The 15431-nt window shown below is 62.6% G+C and overlaps 1 protein-coding gene across 1 annotated transcript; it reads right to left on the bottom strand.

Moving 5' to 3' along the window:
- Nucleotides 1–201: 201 nt before the first annotated feature.
- On the bottom strand, nt 202–13822 carry SNTA1 (syntrophin alpha 1). Its single transcript, XM_032127191.1, has 8 exons — nt 13515–13822; nt 11020–11205; nt 4022–4220; nt 3726–3933; nt 3527–3657; nt 1612–1808; nt 1350–1537; nt 202–1078 (listed from the first exon to the last, which is right to left on the bottom strand). Exons 1-8 carry the CDS (start codon nt 13783–13785, stop codon nt 986–988), a joined length of 1473 nt encoding a protein of 490 aa, XP_031983082.1. The 5' UTR covers nt 13786–13822; the 3' UTR covers nt 202–985.
- Nucleotides 13823–15431: the final 1609 nt, after the last annotated feature.

Below are 15431 nucleotides of genomic sequence, written 5' to 3'. Positions count from 1 at the left end.
CCCAGCACAGCGCTGGGCACCTTAAAAGACTTTCTGTCCCCACCTGAATCCCCCTGCAGTGTCCCCAGCACCACAAGCTCACAGCAGCCTCCAGGCAAATCCCTTCCTTCCCCTGGTGGAAAACACCCAAGACTCAGCCCAGGCACCACCCACAAACTGATTTTCTACTTCTCCAAGTGAAACCAAGAGACAGATCTTGGCTGCTGCTGGTTGTGATCTGCAAAGTTTATTTAACCCCCCCCCCAAAAAAGGCCATTTTCATGCAGAATCTTTTGGTTCATAAAAGAAGTCATTCCGCAGCAGCCACCTGACAACCCTCCCCCACAAACTGAGAAATAAAGTGACCCCAGAGTGCACAAAAACAAACGAACCATCCAACTCCAACAGAGAAAAGTGGTTCCTAGCATTCCACACAATATGGAAAAATTTGGCAAATACAGCTGATCTCGCAGTTCCTGTCCCTTTAGCACTTTAGAGCTGGCTTTGGCCTCCAGCCCTTGGGTTGCCTGTCTGGAAAACAGACACAGGTCCTTGTGCTGCAGGACCTGGGGACTCTCCGAGGGGTCCAGGCCAGGTGGGGAAGAGCTGCCGCATCAGCGTTTTGAAGCGGGCAGTATAAATATAAAACATGGATACAAACGGGTTCTTTGTACAGAAAATATCATCTCTCAAGGCACTGGGGTGATGGCCACGTGTCCACTCGTGGGCTCCCAACCGGCTTCTCCAGCCATCGAGGAAGGAGGGGGAAAAGGCACCGGAGAAGTCCTGGTGCTGCCATCCAAGAGGGGTTTCACCCCACTGCTGCCCCCAAACGCCCCCGGGAGGGGTTTTTCCTGGCTGGATGGTGCTTTTCCTTGGTGGGGGTGGCGTGATCCCATGGGGGCTGCAGTCTCCTTGGGATGGCTCGGGGCTGGGTTTGGCCAGGAGGGAGGTGCATAGATGGGCTGGGGGCTTGGGCTGCTCCAGCCGGCGCTGCGCTCCCTCGTCACGCCAGCAGCCCCAGCCGGGTCACCTTGGCCGACAGGAAGGAGTGGATGATGAAGACGATGGTCTTGGGGCAGGAGTGAAGGTCCAATTGCTGCAAAAAAGGAAAGGAGGCACGTTTGCAATGGGAAGGGCTGTTCCTGCAGCAGCCAGCTTTCAGCTAGGGACCACCCAGAGCTCCCCAAACCCACCACAGCTTTACTGGGGCCCTGGAAAGAGCTGCACACCCTGGCTGAGGCAGGCAGATGGGGCCATGTGTCACCCCCATGCCAGACAGGATGGGTGCTGTGAGCAGGGTGGGTGCTCTGCTCTCCCTCTTCCCCCAAGACTGGTGGGTGAGGTTGCTGAAAGCAAAGCCAACTCACGATCTCTCCCTCCGGGCCACCAAAGTCCAGGTAGAGCATCTTGGTGCCGTCATCCGAGGACATCTGCAGCTTCTCAAAAGGCTGCTGGAGCAGGATGGTCCTGCTGAGCCCGGGCTCGCTGGTGGAGATGGTGAACCCCTTGTCGATGTGGACGGTCAGGGTGCAGTCTTGCCCCTTCCACGTGCAGGCTGGGGACAGGGACAGGACAGGGGTGAGCTGGGAGTCCCACCACACCACCCGGGCTCCCCGGGCCCCCGCTGACCTGCCGAGACCTCCTGGGCCAGCTCGGCGGCGCCGTGGGTGCCATCCACCAGCAGCCGCGTCCACAGGGCGAGCTCTCGGGGGCTCTCCAGGCTGAAGAGATGGGTCTGCACGCCCAGGCGGCCGCCGGCGCGCAGCGCGAAGGAGCGCTCGGCCTCGTACAGCGCCGAGCCCTTGGCCGGCCCCGAGTGCACCAGCCTGCGGCACGGCCAGCGCTCAGCAGCGCGCCCCGCACCGCCCCGACACCGCCCCGACACCGCCCCAGCACCGCACCCCGCACCGCCCCGACATCGCCCCGACACCGCCCCAGCACCGCACCCCGCACCGCCCCGACATCGCCCCAGCACCGCGCCCCTCAATGCACCCCACGCCGTCCCAGCACAACCCCAGCACCGCACCCCGCACTGCCCCGGCACCGCCACAGCACCGTCCCAGCACCGCACAGCCCCGGCATCGCACCCCGCACCACCCCAGTGCTGGACCGCCCGTGCGCTGCATCCCTGCGCCGCAATACCCCAGCACCAACACAGCATCGCCCCGTTTCCCTGCACCGCCCCAGCACCGCACAGCGCAACATCCCAGCACCTCGCACGGCTCCTCAGCACCGCACCTCAGCGTCGCTCCTCACACAGCCCCAGCACAGCCCCAGCACTGCCCCGCGTCCCGCACGGCCCCAGAACAGCCCCAGCACGGCCCCCGCACGGCCCCAGCACCGCCCCAGCACAGCCCCAGCACTGCCCCGCGTCCCGCACGGCCCCAGCACTGCCCCGCATCCCGCACGGCCCCAGAACAGCCCCAGCACGGCCCCCGCACGGCCCCAGCACTGCCCCAGCACTGCCCTGCATCCCGCACGGCCCCAGAACCGCCCCGCGTCCCGCACTGCCCCCGCACCCCCTCACGGCCCCAGCACGGCTCCAGCACAGCCCCGCGTCCCGCACGGCCCCAGCACCGCCCCAGCACCGCCCTGCATCCCGCACGGCCCCAGCACAGCCCCAGCACAGCCCCGCGTCCCGCCCGGCCCCAGCACGGCCCCCGCACCGCCCCGCGTCCCGCCCGGCCCCAGCGCCTCACCCCGCTCCGCTCCGCGGTGGCCGCGCGGCGGGGCCGCCAGGGGGCGCTGCAGCCCCGCGGATGAGGCCCCTCAGCGCCCGCGCCGGACCCGGCCCTGGAGCCGCCCCCGCCCCAACCCCGCCCCGAGCCCTGCTCCCCACCCTGAAAACCCGCCCCAAACCCCGCCCCGAGCCCTGCTCCCCACCCTGAAAACCCGCCCCAACCCCGCCCCGAGCCCTGCTCCCCACCCTGAAAACCCGCCCCAACCCCGCCCCGAGCCCTGCTCCCCACCCTGAAAACCCGCCCCAACCCCGCCCCGAGCCCTGCTCCCCACCCTGAAAACCCGCTCCAACCCCGCCCCGAGCCCTGCCCCGAGTCCCTCCCTGAAAACCCGCCCCGACAGCCGCCCCAAACCCCCGCCCCAACCCCGAGACTCAGCACCACTGTCCCCACTGCCCTAACATCACCCCGGGACACTGTCACCATGCCCGCGCCCTAAATCCCCGCACTATGCCCGGGACTCTGCCACCAACCCTTGGACACTGTCACCATCCCCACCACTCTGACACCACCCCTGGACTCTACCATCACCTCAAACGCCTCTGCCACCACCGCCAGCCCCTGCCACCACCCTGCAGGTCCGTCCTGACCCCCAGCCCTTGACACCGTCCCCCGTCACTGCCACCACCTCGGGGGTTGCCATCGCCCCTAGGGCTATGCCCTGACCCCCAGCTCCTGCCACCATCCCTGGTCACTGTCACCACTTTGGGGGTCTGACACCACCTCTGGGTTCTGCCCTGACTCCCAGACCCTACCACTGCTCCCAGGGACTGCCACCACCCTATCCTTGAGCTGGCGGCCCCTACCTGGTGGCGATGAGGGGGTAGCTGTGCGTGGGCTTGCCCAGGGCGTCCCGGCTCTGCGGCAGGCTCCCGTACAACAGCAGCTCCTTCTCCGTGAGCACGGCCAGGAGGTTCCTGGTGCCGGCGCTGGGGAGCTGCAAAGGGACTGGGTCAGGGCCACCGGCAGCAGGGTGGCACGGGGTGGCAGAGGGCCTGGGGGTACCTGCTCGGTCAGCCAGCCCACGTGCTTGACATCCCGTCCGGCCACCGTGCCAGCCTCCGCCAGCTGTGCCCGCAGCTCCTCCTTCACCCGCGGCAGCAGCGCGGCCGCGTTGGCCTGGATGGCGCCGAGCCACGACTGCGCCGTGGCCTCATCCTTGGCCCGCAGGAAGAGGGCAACGCGTCCGTCTGCCGAGCACACCTCTAGGTACCTGCAGGGACACGGCCCCGATGAGTCCCTGCCCACCCTCGGCTCCCCGGGACACGGTGGCATCCCCGGCCCCAGCGCCACACGCTGACCTGTGCTCCGGGTCGGTGGGGAGGCACTTGCGGGACACGTAGCACATCTTCAGAGGGACACTCCGGCTCTCCCGGAGCTCCCGAGGGGGCAGCACAGGGGATGATCGCTTCTGCTGGGCAGCAGGAGAGGGGTCCCAGCTCACCGTCGGCCCCGCCGAGGAGTTCTTGAAGTAGGGTGAGATCTCCTTCATGTACTTCACTGGAAGAGAGGCAGCGCCCGCTGAGGACATGGCACAGGCCAGGGCGGCCTCATCCTACCCTGCTGAAAGCCCCTGCATCAGAGCTGGTGGCCCCTCTGCTCCCCAGAGCTGCCACCCATGGGTGCTGTGGGCCCCCTGCCCCTGTGGGTGCAGGGATGGCACTGGTGGGTGAGGTCACACAGGGAGTGACACAGAATCAGAGAATGGTTTGGGTTGGAAGGGACCTTAAAGATCATCCCATACCAACCTCCTCATTCCATGGGCAGGAACACCTTTCACTAGCCCAGGCTGCTCCAAGCCCCATCCAACCTGGCCTTGGACACTGCCAGGGATCCAGGGGCAGCCACAGCTTCTCTGCACACCCTGTACCAGGGCCTCCCCACCCTCACATGACACCTTGGACCCTCCCAGTACCTCAGGCCCACCATCCCAGCCTGGAGAGCTCCCCAAGAGGGATAGGAACGGCCTTTTCCCCCTTTTTCCTTCCCTTTAACCCAGATCAGCTCACGGATCCAGGCCTAAGCACTTCCCTGGGGCAGCACACACAGCCAGGGGTGGGGAATGGGAAAGAGTCCCAGGCCAAAATTATACAGTCCAAATTGTGCTGGTACAGCCAGTCCCGCTGCCAGCTGAGGAACAGCTCTCAAATACTCTGGCATGGCCCCAGGAAAAGCCTTGGAGAGCGTGCTCTCTGCTCGCACAGCCCTTCCCCATGAGCCTCAAACCAGGGACAAGAAATCAGTGCCCAGTGAGCCTGGCTCCAGAGCCACAGCCCTCAGAGCCACGCTGGGACGGCAGCCGGCTCCAGAGGTTTGGGGGAAGAGGGACATGAAAGGCACCACAAATTGATGGGGCCCCACAGCCACATCCTGAAAATGAGTTTGGCAATGCTGGCTAAAAAACTCCAGGCAGGCAGGGTGCCAGTCCTGGTCCTGCCCTGGGGCAGCATGGGACCAGCTACTGACTCCATGGAAGGGTTTCCCTTTGGAGGCCCTTAGGAAAACACCACGGGATAGACACGTGCCTGCAAGCCACGTCCCCAGCCATCCTGGCTGGTTCCACTCCAGGTCCAAGCCAGCAGAGTGGGTGGCAGGATGGGGGACACAAGCTTGGCTTTGCAGCCAACACTTGTAGGTGGCTGGATGGGCCCAGCGCCATCACTGCAGCCAAGCCACAGCAGCCTGATATGCTGCCAGAAAGGAGCCCCTTTCCCACCAGGAAATGGTCTGCACGCAGAACCACCCACTCCCAAACTTCACCTGGCCACCACTACCCATCTCCCACCTGTTTTCCCCAGTGGTCACAGCCCCAAGGCTGCCAGAGCTCCAGGAGTGTTTGGACAATGCTCTCAGACACAGGGTGGGATTGCTGGGGTGCCCTATGCAGGGCCAGGAGTTGGACTGGATGATCCTGATGGGTCCCTTCTGTGCTCTCCCCCTTCATTCCTATCCCAGTGAGCTCCCTAAAACCTCTGAGCCCTCACGGCCCAGCAGGAGCAGCGGGAAGCCAGAGCCCCGTGGGTGCTCCGCGGGACACGGCTATAAATGGCCACGGTGCTGTGCCACGTGGGCCAGGTCACCCCGCGGTAGCCCCGGGGCCAAGGCGGCAGCGGGGGGCCACCAGCCTCGTGCGCTGCGCCTCCCGTTGCAAAAATAGCCACGTTCCCGCAGGCATCCGAGCCGCGCTGGATCTGACCCGAGCCATTAATCTTGGCAGCGGGGACCTGCCATTATCCTGGTGCCTGGGAACTAATTGGAGTTCAGAAAGATGCCATTGAGCTGCTGAAACCCGAGCGGCGTCCCTGCGGCAGCCCCTGGCTCCCCGGGCACGCGGGGGACGTCACCGGCGTTAGCTGGGCGGTGGCGGGGTCACGTCCCGAGGGAGCCGTGGAGAACAGGAGCAGTGCCCAGTCTGGGACAGGGCACAGAGAATTAGGCAACAGGCAGCGCGTGTGTCTCGGGTACGTGGCTTTAAGGAGGATTTCAGGCTGGTCACAAAGCACAGGGGCTCCTGAGCCAGCACAGGAAGCTGGGAGGTGCTGGAGGCTGCAATGGTCCCCTGCCAAGGCCAGGCCACCATGCCATGGGAGCTGCTGTCCCCTCCAGTGACCCCAGCACTGGCTTCACAGCGGGCTGACTTATACTTCTGCCAGTCCCTTCACTGAAGTTGGTATTGAATGGATTCATTAATTACCTCCATCTCATTGAAGCAAACAACTCAGACCATATCATGCATCACCTCTGCTAGTGGTTAACTGTAATTCCCATATTGTTTTCTCTTCCTAACTAGCACCTTGTAGTGCTGGGGCTGCTGCCTGCTCCCTGGCAGCCTGCACCCTCCAAAAACCACTGGGCAGCAACACAGCCTGGCTGCTGTTGACCTAAAGTCACCTACAGCAGGCACACAGCCCTTGGTGGCTCCTGGGCTAATCCAAAGCTGCTGGCCCCCAAAGCCACGTGCGCTCTCCAGGGAAAGAGCCCGTCCCACCAATCCTCTCCAGGACAGAGGACAGGGGACAAATAGGACCTTTAACTGCTCAGGGCTTTGCACTAAGGAAAACTTTATTCCAGGGTTTTGGGGAACAGCAAGTCTCTGGCCACACAACCCATGCCAGAACGGTGCCTCGGCAGGGGGGTGGGTGGTAGCACAGGGAATCCCAATCACTGGAGCATGCCATGTGCCCCTGAACCCTGGAGGGAGCTGCACGAGGGACACGTTTAACCAAAGGCCCTGGGTCTGCCTCTGTGTTGCAGCCGGTTTTTTTCTCCCCAGCATGCCAGAAAGGGGCAGAACCACCAAAATTCCTTGGTTTTACTTCTTGGGTAGAAATTCTCCCTCTCCATCTGCCCATCTCTCACAAGGATGGAGAACAAGCACAAACAAACCACTTTGGGCACCCTGGATCCTGAATCAGCACAACCTGCCCCACACATCCCCATGGCTCAGCACTGCTCAGAGCCAAGCCTGACCCCACAGAGTTTCACTGAGGAGCCACAATGCTTCCTCCAGGCAGGAAAACAGACACATGGACACCCAGAGCAGGTTCAAGAACACCCTCCTGCTGCTTGGGTCACCAGCACACTCTGCTTCAGCCAGGAGGTCACAGCATGGATTCAAAGAAGAGTTCCAGACTGCATTTCTGGTCAGGAGTAGGATGGTGCTGCTGTTTCTCCTGCCAAAATCTTCCCAGCAGCACCTACACAGCTCAGGAAGGCCATCACATCAGGAAATCTTCCAGAGAGCTCCTGGAGATCCAGTGCTGGCCCCAGAGATGCTAATCCCACCTCCAGCTGGTCCCTCTCTGCTTCAGGATTAATGATGCAGAATTGGCATGTTAAACTGGGGGGCTCAGCAAACACACATCCCAAAGAGACGCCCTGAAATGACCTGCAAGCTCCAACCCGATGCTCTCATGTGCTTCCAAAAAGATCAACACAGATCCCCAGCACCCCACCCTGGGACCATGCCCTGCCCCTGGCTCCAAGCATGAACACGACAGCTCCTGTCCCAGCTGCCTCAGCTCAAGTCCTTCCACCCCAGGGAGGAAGATGCCATGCGGTGCTGCAGGGTGAGGTGCCACTGCTGTCCCTCCTGTCCCAGCACTCAGTGCCACATTCCATGCCCCGGCTCTTTATTAAACATTCCCCTGTACTGCACCACCAGCAGGGAGATCGTGGGACAGCCCTCCGTGCTTCCACGGGAGGAGAAACAAACCCAGGAAACTCCCCAGGGAAAGCAAAGCTTCAGAGCAGCATGGTGTGGAGATGGTAGATGTGCCCCATCACCTCGTGGCATCATCCCTGGGGCAGATCCAACACCTTCCTTCCCACGGTTATGGCAACCAGCACTCCGGAGAATCCCCAGCCCCCCCCTCTCTCCCAGCACCCATTTTTCTGAATTTTGAGCTTCCAAGCTATTACTTGGCCAAGCAAGCCCTAAAGAGCAGAGAACAGCCCCAAAAGCATCCCTGTGGCAAATAAATCATGGATGTGAGATGCCCACAGCTGCCCCCACTCCTCCTCCTCACTGCTCCCAGTTCTGCCCCCATGACAATACAGCACAGGGGCCTCACCAGGTAAACCACTCTTGTCCCCAGAACCCTTCCTGGGGCAGCTGGAAGGATGTTTATCAGCCTTTCGCCTGCCATGGAGAGTCTCTAGATTCCAAGCAATGAAAATAAGGAAAAAAAACAAGGGAAAAATAAGGCAAGGGAGAGCAACTCTCCCCAAAATAACAATGTAATATAAATACAGTCCAACTCCTCCTGCAAATACCAAGAGAGTAGTTTGGCACATCCAAAAAAAAATCTTGGCAGGACACACGGAGAGGTATCTGCATGTCCTCACGCCTGGGCAGCAATGACACCCTGAAGCCAAGCTGAGCAGCTCAGGGTGAAATCTGGCACGTGGAGCCACTGCTGATACCCACATGAAAACGCATCACCTCCCAGCTCCGCCACTTCGGGGAATCTCAGCCCAGCTCACTGCCCTGTGAGGAGGTGCCAGCTCTCCCAGTTTCGTTGCCTGCTGCAATGCCACCTGCAAACCATCCTAAAAACTCCTAATCCCAGGAATGACTGCAGCCAGGAAGGGCAAGGCAGCAAACAGACACTGGCTGCGCCAAATACTCTGTTTTAGCACTTAGAGCACCATAAGGAAAGCTGGAGTCACACCTGGCACCATGCGGGGACCAGAAAGTGTCTAAGTAATGTTAAGGTGCTCTTTTTTAAGTTCTGCCTTCTCCAAGCAGGAGAAGACAGCAGGGAAACCCTTGTTTAACACCCTTCAAGCACTCCAAGGCCACCCCCTGCCCTGCAGCCCTGCCACCCCTCCCTGGGGCAGGGTATTTGGCCAACCAGCTCCTGGAGAGCCACAGGGGTGGCACATACAAGGCAGAGGACACCCTGTCCAGAGGCAGGGCCACCACCTCCAGAGGGCAGTGACAGCCTGACCACGGCACAGTGCCAGCCCCACCATCCCCCTTGGCAGAGCTGCACTGTGCCAGTAAACACAAAAACCGAGGGGATGGAGATGTACCACATTTATCAGTGAAATCAGTGATCAGATGAGCAGCAGAGATCACTTCCCTGTTCCGGCTGGACATCAGATACAAACTCATCCCAGAGCTCCAGAGTGCTGTAGTGGGAGCCAGCCCAGCCTCACTCTCCTCCCAAGAGTACCTGCTGGGAGTTTTAATTAATTAAGAAGCCCAGCAGGTCATACCTGAGCTCAGCAAGCTACAGCAAAGGCCCTGCCTGCAGCTGCCTCCCAGGAGGGTGATCTGGCTCCTAGAGGATGGAGGAGGAGGAGAGGTCCAGGGAGAGAAATTGTTCTCTCCAGAAAGGGCAGCTCCTCTCCACCTCTGGCAGGACCTCTGGCAGAAAGGAAACCCACACCAAAGGATGAACAGAAAATAACAGAGGGAGGGTGGTCCGAGAGCAGCGGCTCCAGGCAGGAATTTCGCAGACTCACAAAGAAAGAAGCTCTTGTATTTCTCTTTGGTCAGAAAAAAACAACAAAACCACCCCACCACCAACCCTATCTGCTCCCTGCAGCTGTGCAGAGCAGCACATTCCTCCAGCTTAACCGTGGTCCTGAGACTCCCAGGAGAGGAGGAACCCACAGCAGAAAGGGCTGAGCAAAGCTAAAAATGAAAATCTGGAGCTGAGACAATCTGGGGAAGGCGCAGGAAAGCTGGGGCCACAGTGGTCGCTGGCAGCACAGCACACAGAACTCTGCTTTGTCCAGGGACAGCCCCGAGCACTGTCCCCAAATCAAACCTCCCTTTGGGATCTGGGAAGGGTCTCTGGTGCCGAGACCCCCTCTGTTAAGCAGGGTGACCCCAGGGGCTGGTTAGAAGTGAGGGGAGGGGAAGGCTCCTTTCCTGAGGGACAGATCTGGGATGCTCATCCCGGCCTGGCCGAGCTGGCAGAGGGTGGGCAAACATGGACAGATGTGATGTGAAGGGTAATCAGAGAAGAATGGGGTCTCTCCCTCAGGGCTCCCATGGCCCCAATCCATCAATCCTCACCCAGTCCTCACATAGGGCTTGAGGGGCTCCTGCAGTGTGCCAGCCCCCTCAGGGCTGGGAGACACCTGAAACCATCTGCCTGGTACCGAGGGAGCCTGTTCCCAGGGAACAGTCTGCTCCAGGGTGGTGAAGGCTGCATCCCTGGCATGTTTGTAGCCTCAGGTTCCAGGGATCGCGTGGCTGGGCAGCTCCTTCAGCTGCATCCCTGGGTGGGCAGCATCCCCTGGGTGGGCAGCATCCCCTGGGTGGGTAGTTCCTGAGCAGGTCCTGCCTCACCCTCCGCCTGCCCAAAGCCCACCAGCAAACCCCAAGGTGCTCAGCAGGAGTGGGGGGCCAGTGCACCCCCTCCCTGCTGGCATAAACCTACAACAGCCAAGGATGTGGGTTTAAATTAAAACCATGGGAAAAGCAGAAAATGTTTTCTCTTGCCCCAGGAACTGCAGACGTGGGGGTGATGCTGAGCAACGAAAGAATCCCAAATCCCAGAAACTTGTCCCACACCTCCCACTGCTGCCTGCTCGGGGACCCACAGCAGGGAGACAGAGCCTCTGGGCATGGAGCACTGGCACACACATCCCTCCCTCTTGGGAGGGAGACAGGGAAATCCCAGCAGTTACCTCCAGCTCTCCGGATGAGCAGACAAATTACTCTGCACATGTTGTTTTCCATTTGAAAGAGTATGCAAATGCAGCTGCAGATGATATGCCACCCCTGTGTCATCCCAGTACAGGAGGACCCTTCTCCCCCCATCACATCCTTGTCTCCTACCTTCCAAGATCACTTCCTTGCCCGTCTTCTTCAAGGCCTGCACAGCCTCATCGTGTGTGGCCTCGGACAGGTCAGTGCCATTGACGGCGAGGATGGCATCCCCCACGTACAGCGCCTCGGTCTGATCCGCTGCCAGCCCCTTAAAGATCTTGGAGATCAAGATGGGCATTTTATTCTCTCGTCCACCTTGAAACAGAAGAGACAGGGAGCAGTTGTGGCTGTTGGAGCGCTCAGAGGAGTGGGTGGGGAGGGGGATGCTCCAGTTCCAGATGGTCCCAGCAAGGCTGAGCCTTTCTGCTGGCACTCAATGCATTGTGCCAGGTCAGCCCACTGCCCACTCCCCCAGATACCCACAGGACACCTGCACCAACCACACCAGCCAAAGTACCATGAGGCTTTACAGCTGATGAAGTGATTGCTCCAAAACCACTCAGATTGGTCACAGATTATTCACAGAGCGAACACATAAACTGGCCATCTCCCCATCAGTTTTGGCAGGAAAGTGTGTCTTTATTTGCATTATTAATCATGTATGCTGAGCAACTGTCCTGGCTCCAAGGACTTCATGATCTCAACAGATAAGACAGCTGAACGTTTTTGGAGAGGCCAAAGAGCCTGGGAGAGCTGAGCCAACCTGGCTGTGTGTTCCTCCCCACACAGCAGCCCTGCTCCCCACTGTCCCCACTAAAATAATGCTATTCAAACTCCCGGTGGCTTCAGGAGATCAATTTGCACATTGACTTTTGAACCCGCAGGGAGATCCGAGCTGCCTCCGTGCCAGGGCGCAGGGATGCAGCAGCCACTGCCCACGGTAGCCGGGGATCAGCAGCGCCCGACGTGCCCTGCGCCCCAGGACAGCCTGTCCCGAGGAGTCTCCAAGAGATGATCCTCATCCCAGAGGGAGATGCTGAGCCCAGCCTGTTGTCACTGCCCGCCCCGGGCTGCTCCCAGCCAGTGCCACAGGCATTTCCTCGCTCAGCCGCCTGCCAAGCCCTGCGAGGGCTCCGGTTATCAGCTGTCAGAGGCCCAGGCGGGGGCTGCTCCGTCCTTGCGGCAGCGGCTCCTCTCCCGGCTGCCAGCGCCGAGAGCCCTGCCAGGGCTAAGAACCTGCGCCAGCCCGGCTCCCTCTCGGCTCCCCGCTGCCCTGCCAGCCCCTCGCCATGTCCCGTGGCAGGACATCCACCCCCCGGGTGGCACCCAGTGTCCCTGCGTGAAACACGGCTGGCACATGAACAGTGACATGCCAGCAGCCCGGTGAGGAGTGATGTCCTGCCCTACCAAGGTTGCCCCACCCTCCACAACAGCTTCCACTGCCCAGTTTTGATGGCAACTACTTCTTTTCCACACACGTCACTGCAAAAATAAAGTTTTAGCTGAACCAAGGGAAGTTTCTCCTTTCCTGGGAGAGCCACAGAGCAAGCAGTAACTTGGCAGTAAGGAGTGGTTACGAAGGGGGGTTTGTACTTCCCTAAAAAAGGGCTGGCAGGCTGGGGCACCCTGCAGACACGGCCAGCAGTGTCGATCCAGTTCCAGCACCCGCACATTCGCATTGCAAAACCTCCCCACTTCCAGAGGGAGCCGGAGGCTGCGTCTGTGTCCCCTCTGAGCTGGGAGGAGAAGCCACGTCAGGAGTCGAGAGCTGCCCTGTCACTCCCCCCGGGGCTGCCGAGCCCGCTGCCTCTCACAGCCACGCTTCGTGACAGCCCTGTCCCTGCGCCTCCGCTGCCCTTTTCATCCTGCTTTCACAGTTTCCAGCACGCTCGGAGCCGCGTGAAAACCAAAGGCAGGCAGAAAGGCAGGAACGCCATCCCTGCCCCAAGAAGTTTCCAGCCTGAAGTTCAAGCGAGTCTCCCCAAGGAGCGGGGCAGCTTGGGAGGGCAAGCAGGCATTACAGCAGCGAGGCTTCCCGCTCCTCCGCTTCCCGGGAGCACGCATCTCCACGCCCCAGTGCGCTGCTTCAACACCCCACCCAGCGCCCGGAGAGCTCCAAGGGCTTTACATCGCTCCCTTCGTTTCGCTGATAGTTTTAAAGGGGCATTTCCCGGCTCAGGAACACGGTGGGACAAGGACACGCCGGCCCAGCCCTCCCTTTGGCTGCAAAAGGGCAACTTCCGTGTAACTGGGTGCCCCCCTGCACCCCACCTGCCTCACGGGACAGCAGCCCGTGGGTGCGGGGGTCACTGGGAGCCCTCGCCGGCTCCCAAACGCTGGGTGTCCCTCACTCCGGCCGGGGCACGGCGGACAGGGACTGGCCGGTCACTCCGCACCCCGAATCATGGCTCTTTCCATGGCCCGGCAATGTTTCGGGTCCCGTCACTGCCACGTGTCCCCCTCCACGTCCTGCGCTGGGGCTGGGGGGTGTGAGGATCCCCACCCCAGCCCCGCTCCCCGCGGGGTTCGCTCCGAGCGAGCCGCGGGGACGGCGGCAGCAACAGGTCCCGGTGCCGGTGCCCCTCTCCTCCCGCCGCCCCGGGACCCCCGCGGCCCGGCCTCACCTTTGATGCTGATGCCGAGCCCCCCCACGTCCTGCTTGACTACGCGCACGGTGCGCCTGATGTTGGCGAGCGCCTCGGGCGCGGCGGAGCCCGGCTCGCCGCCGTTCAGCTGCGCCGCCGGGGCCTCGGGGCCGGGGCCGGGGCCGGGGCCGTCTGCCGGGCTGACCCCCAGCACGTCCTCGGCCAGGGTGAGGAGGACGCGGAGCCACTGCCCGCCGGGGCCGCGCAGCTCCAGCAGCCCGGTGCGCGGGGCGCGCCTGCCCGCCGCCATCTTCGCGCGCTCCGCGTCCCACACCGCCCCGCGCCGCCCCTCAGCGCTCCGCGCACCGCCCCGCGCACCGCCTGCCCCCGTCCCGCACCGCCCCGCACCGCCCCGCGCACCGCCTGCCCCCGTCCCGCACCGCCCCGCACCGCCCTGTGCCCCGCCTGCCCCCGTCCCGCACCGCCCCGCACCGCCCCGCACCGCCCCGCGCACCGCCTGCCCCCGTCCCGCACCGCCCCGCACCGCCCTGTGCCCCGCCTGCCCCCGTCCCGCACCGCCCCGCACCGCCCCGCACCGCCCCGCGCACCGCCTGCCCCCGTCCCGCACCGCCCCGCACCGCCCCGCACCGCCCCGCACCGCCCTGTGCACCGCCTGCCCCCGTCCCGCATCGCCCCGCACCGCCCCGCGCACCGCCTGCCCCCGTCCCGCACCGCCCCGCACCGCCCTGTGCCCCGCCTGCCCCCCTCCCGCACCGCCCCGCACCGCCCCGCACCGCCCTGTGCACCGCCTGCCCCCGTCCCGCACCACCCCGCACCGCCCTGTGCACCGCCTGCCCCCGCACCGCCCGCGCAGTGCCGCGCACCGCCTCTTCACACCCGGCACAGCTTCTCCGCGCCCCGCACCGCTCCGCGCACCGTCCCGCCCCGCCACTCACCGCCCCGCGCACCGCCCACCGGGAGAGACCGGGACCCCGGCCCCACCCCATTCCCTCCCTGGACGGTGCACCGGGATGCTCCCCAGTGCTCCCCAGTGCTCCCCAGTGCTCCCCGCACCGATCCTGGACACGGCTCCCGGTGCTCCCCATCGCAGAATGGAGCACAGGGAAGAGCAGAACTCCCCGGTGCTCCCCACTCCGTGCTGGGATAGGCAGCGGGAGGACACGGTGCTCCCCAGTGCTCCCCAGTGCTTCTGTCTCCAGCCCGGATGGGGGGACAGCAGGAGGGACACAGTGCTCTCCAATGCTCCCCATTCCTGCCCGTGAGGGACACGACTCCCCAGGACTCCCCTCTCCATCCTGGGATGGGGCAGCAGGAGGGATCCAGTGCTCCCCGGTGCTTCCCATTCCAGTGTGGGATGGGGCACACAGGGCTCTCCACTGTATCCTAGGTCAGACACCTGGAGGGCCCAGTGCTCTTTGGATCTCCACATTCCAGCCTGGGATGGGGCAACCGGAGAGACACAGCTCTCCAGTGCCCTGCTCTGGTCCGGATGGGGCACGGGGAGAGACCAGGACACCAGGGCCCTACTGCTCCATGGGACACTGGAAGAGCCTGGTTCTCCCCTCTCTGTCTTGGGATGGGGCACCAGGAGGGACACAACTCCCCAGTGCTCCTTGTTCTGGCATGACAGGGGGCACCAGGAGGACCTGGTGCTTCCCAGTGCTCTCCGCTCCATCCTGGGACTGCTATGGGGAGGGACACAGGCCCCCAGTACTCTGTTGCTTGTCCCAGGTCTGGCCCTGGACATTCTGGGTGTCCCTGTGCGGGGCTGTCACAGGAGGAGCAGTGGGAGCTGGGCACAACCAGGGCAGGAACCTCCCAACAGTCCCAGCGGGTGTTAAACAGGAGCCAGGCAGAGGGAGATGGTGTCTGCAGACCTTCAGAAGAGTCTGCATTGCTTTTTCCTTGCTTACCCTGGATCTTGAAAGCGGGAAT

The sequence above is a fragment of the Corvus moneduloides genome, chromosome 17 (genome assembly GCF_009650955.1).
Source record: "Corvus moneduloides isolate bCorMon1 chromosome 17, bCorMon1.pri, whole genome shotgun sequence".
NCBI lineage: Eukaryota > Metazoa > Chordata > Aves > Passeriformes > Corvidae > Corvus > Corvus moneduloides.
Note: the sequence above shows the minus strand (reverse complement) of the source record. Positions and strands in the feature narration are given on the sequence as shown.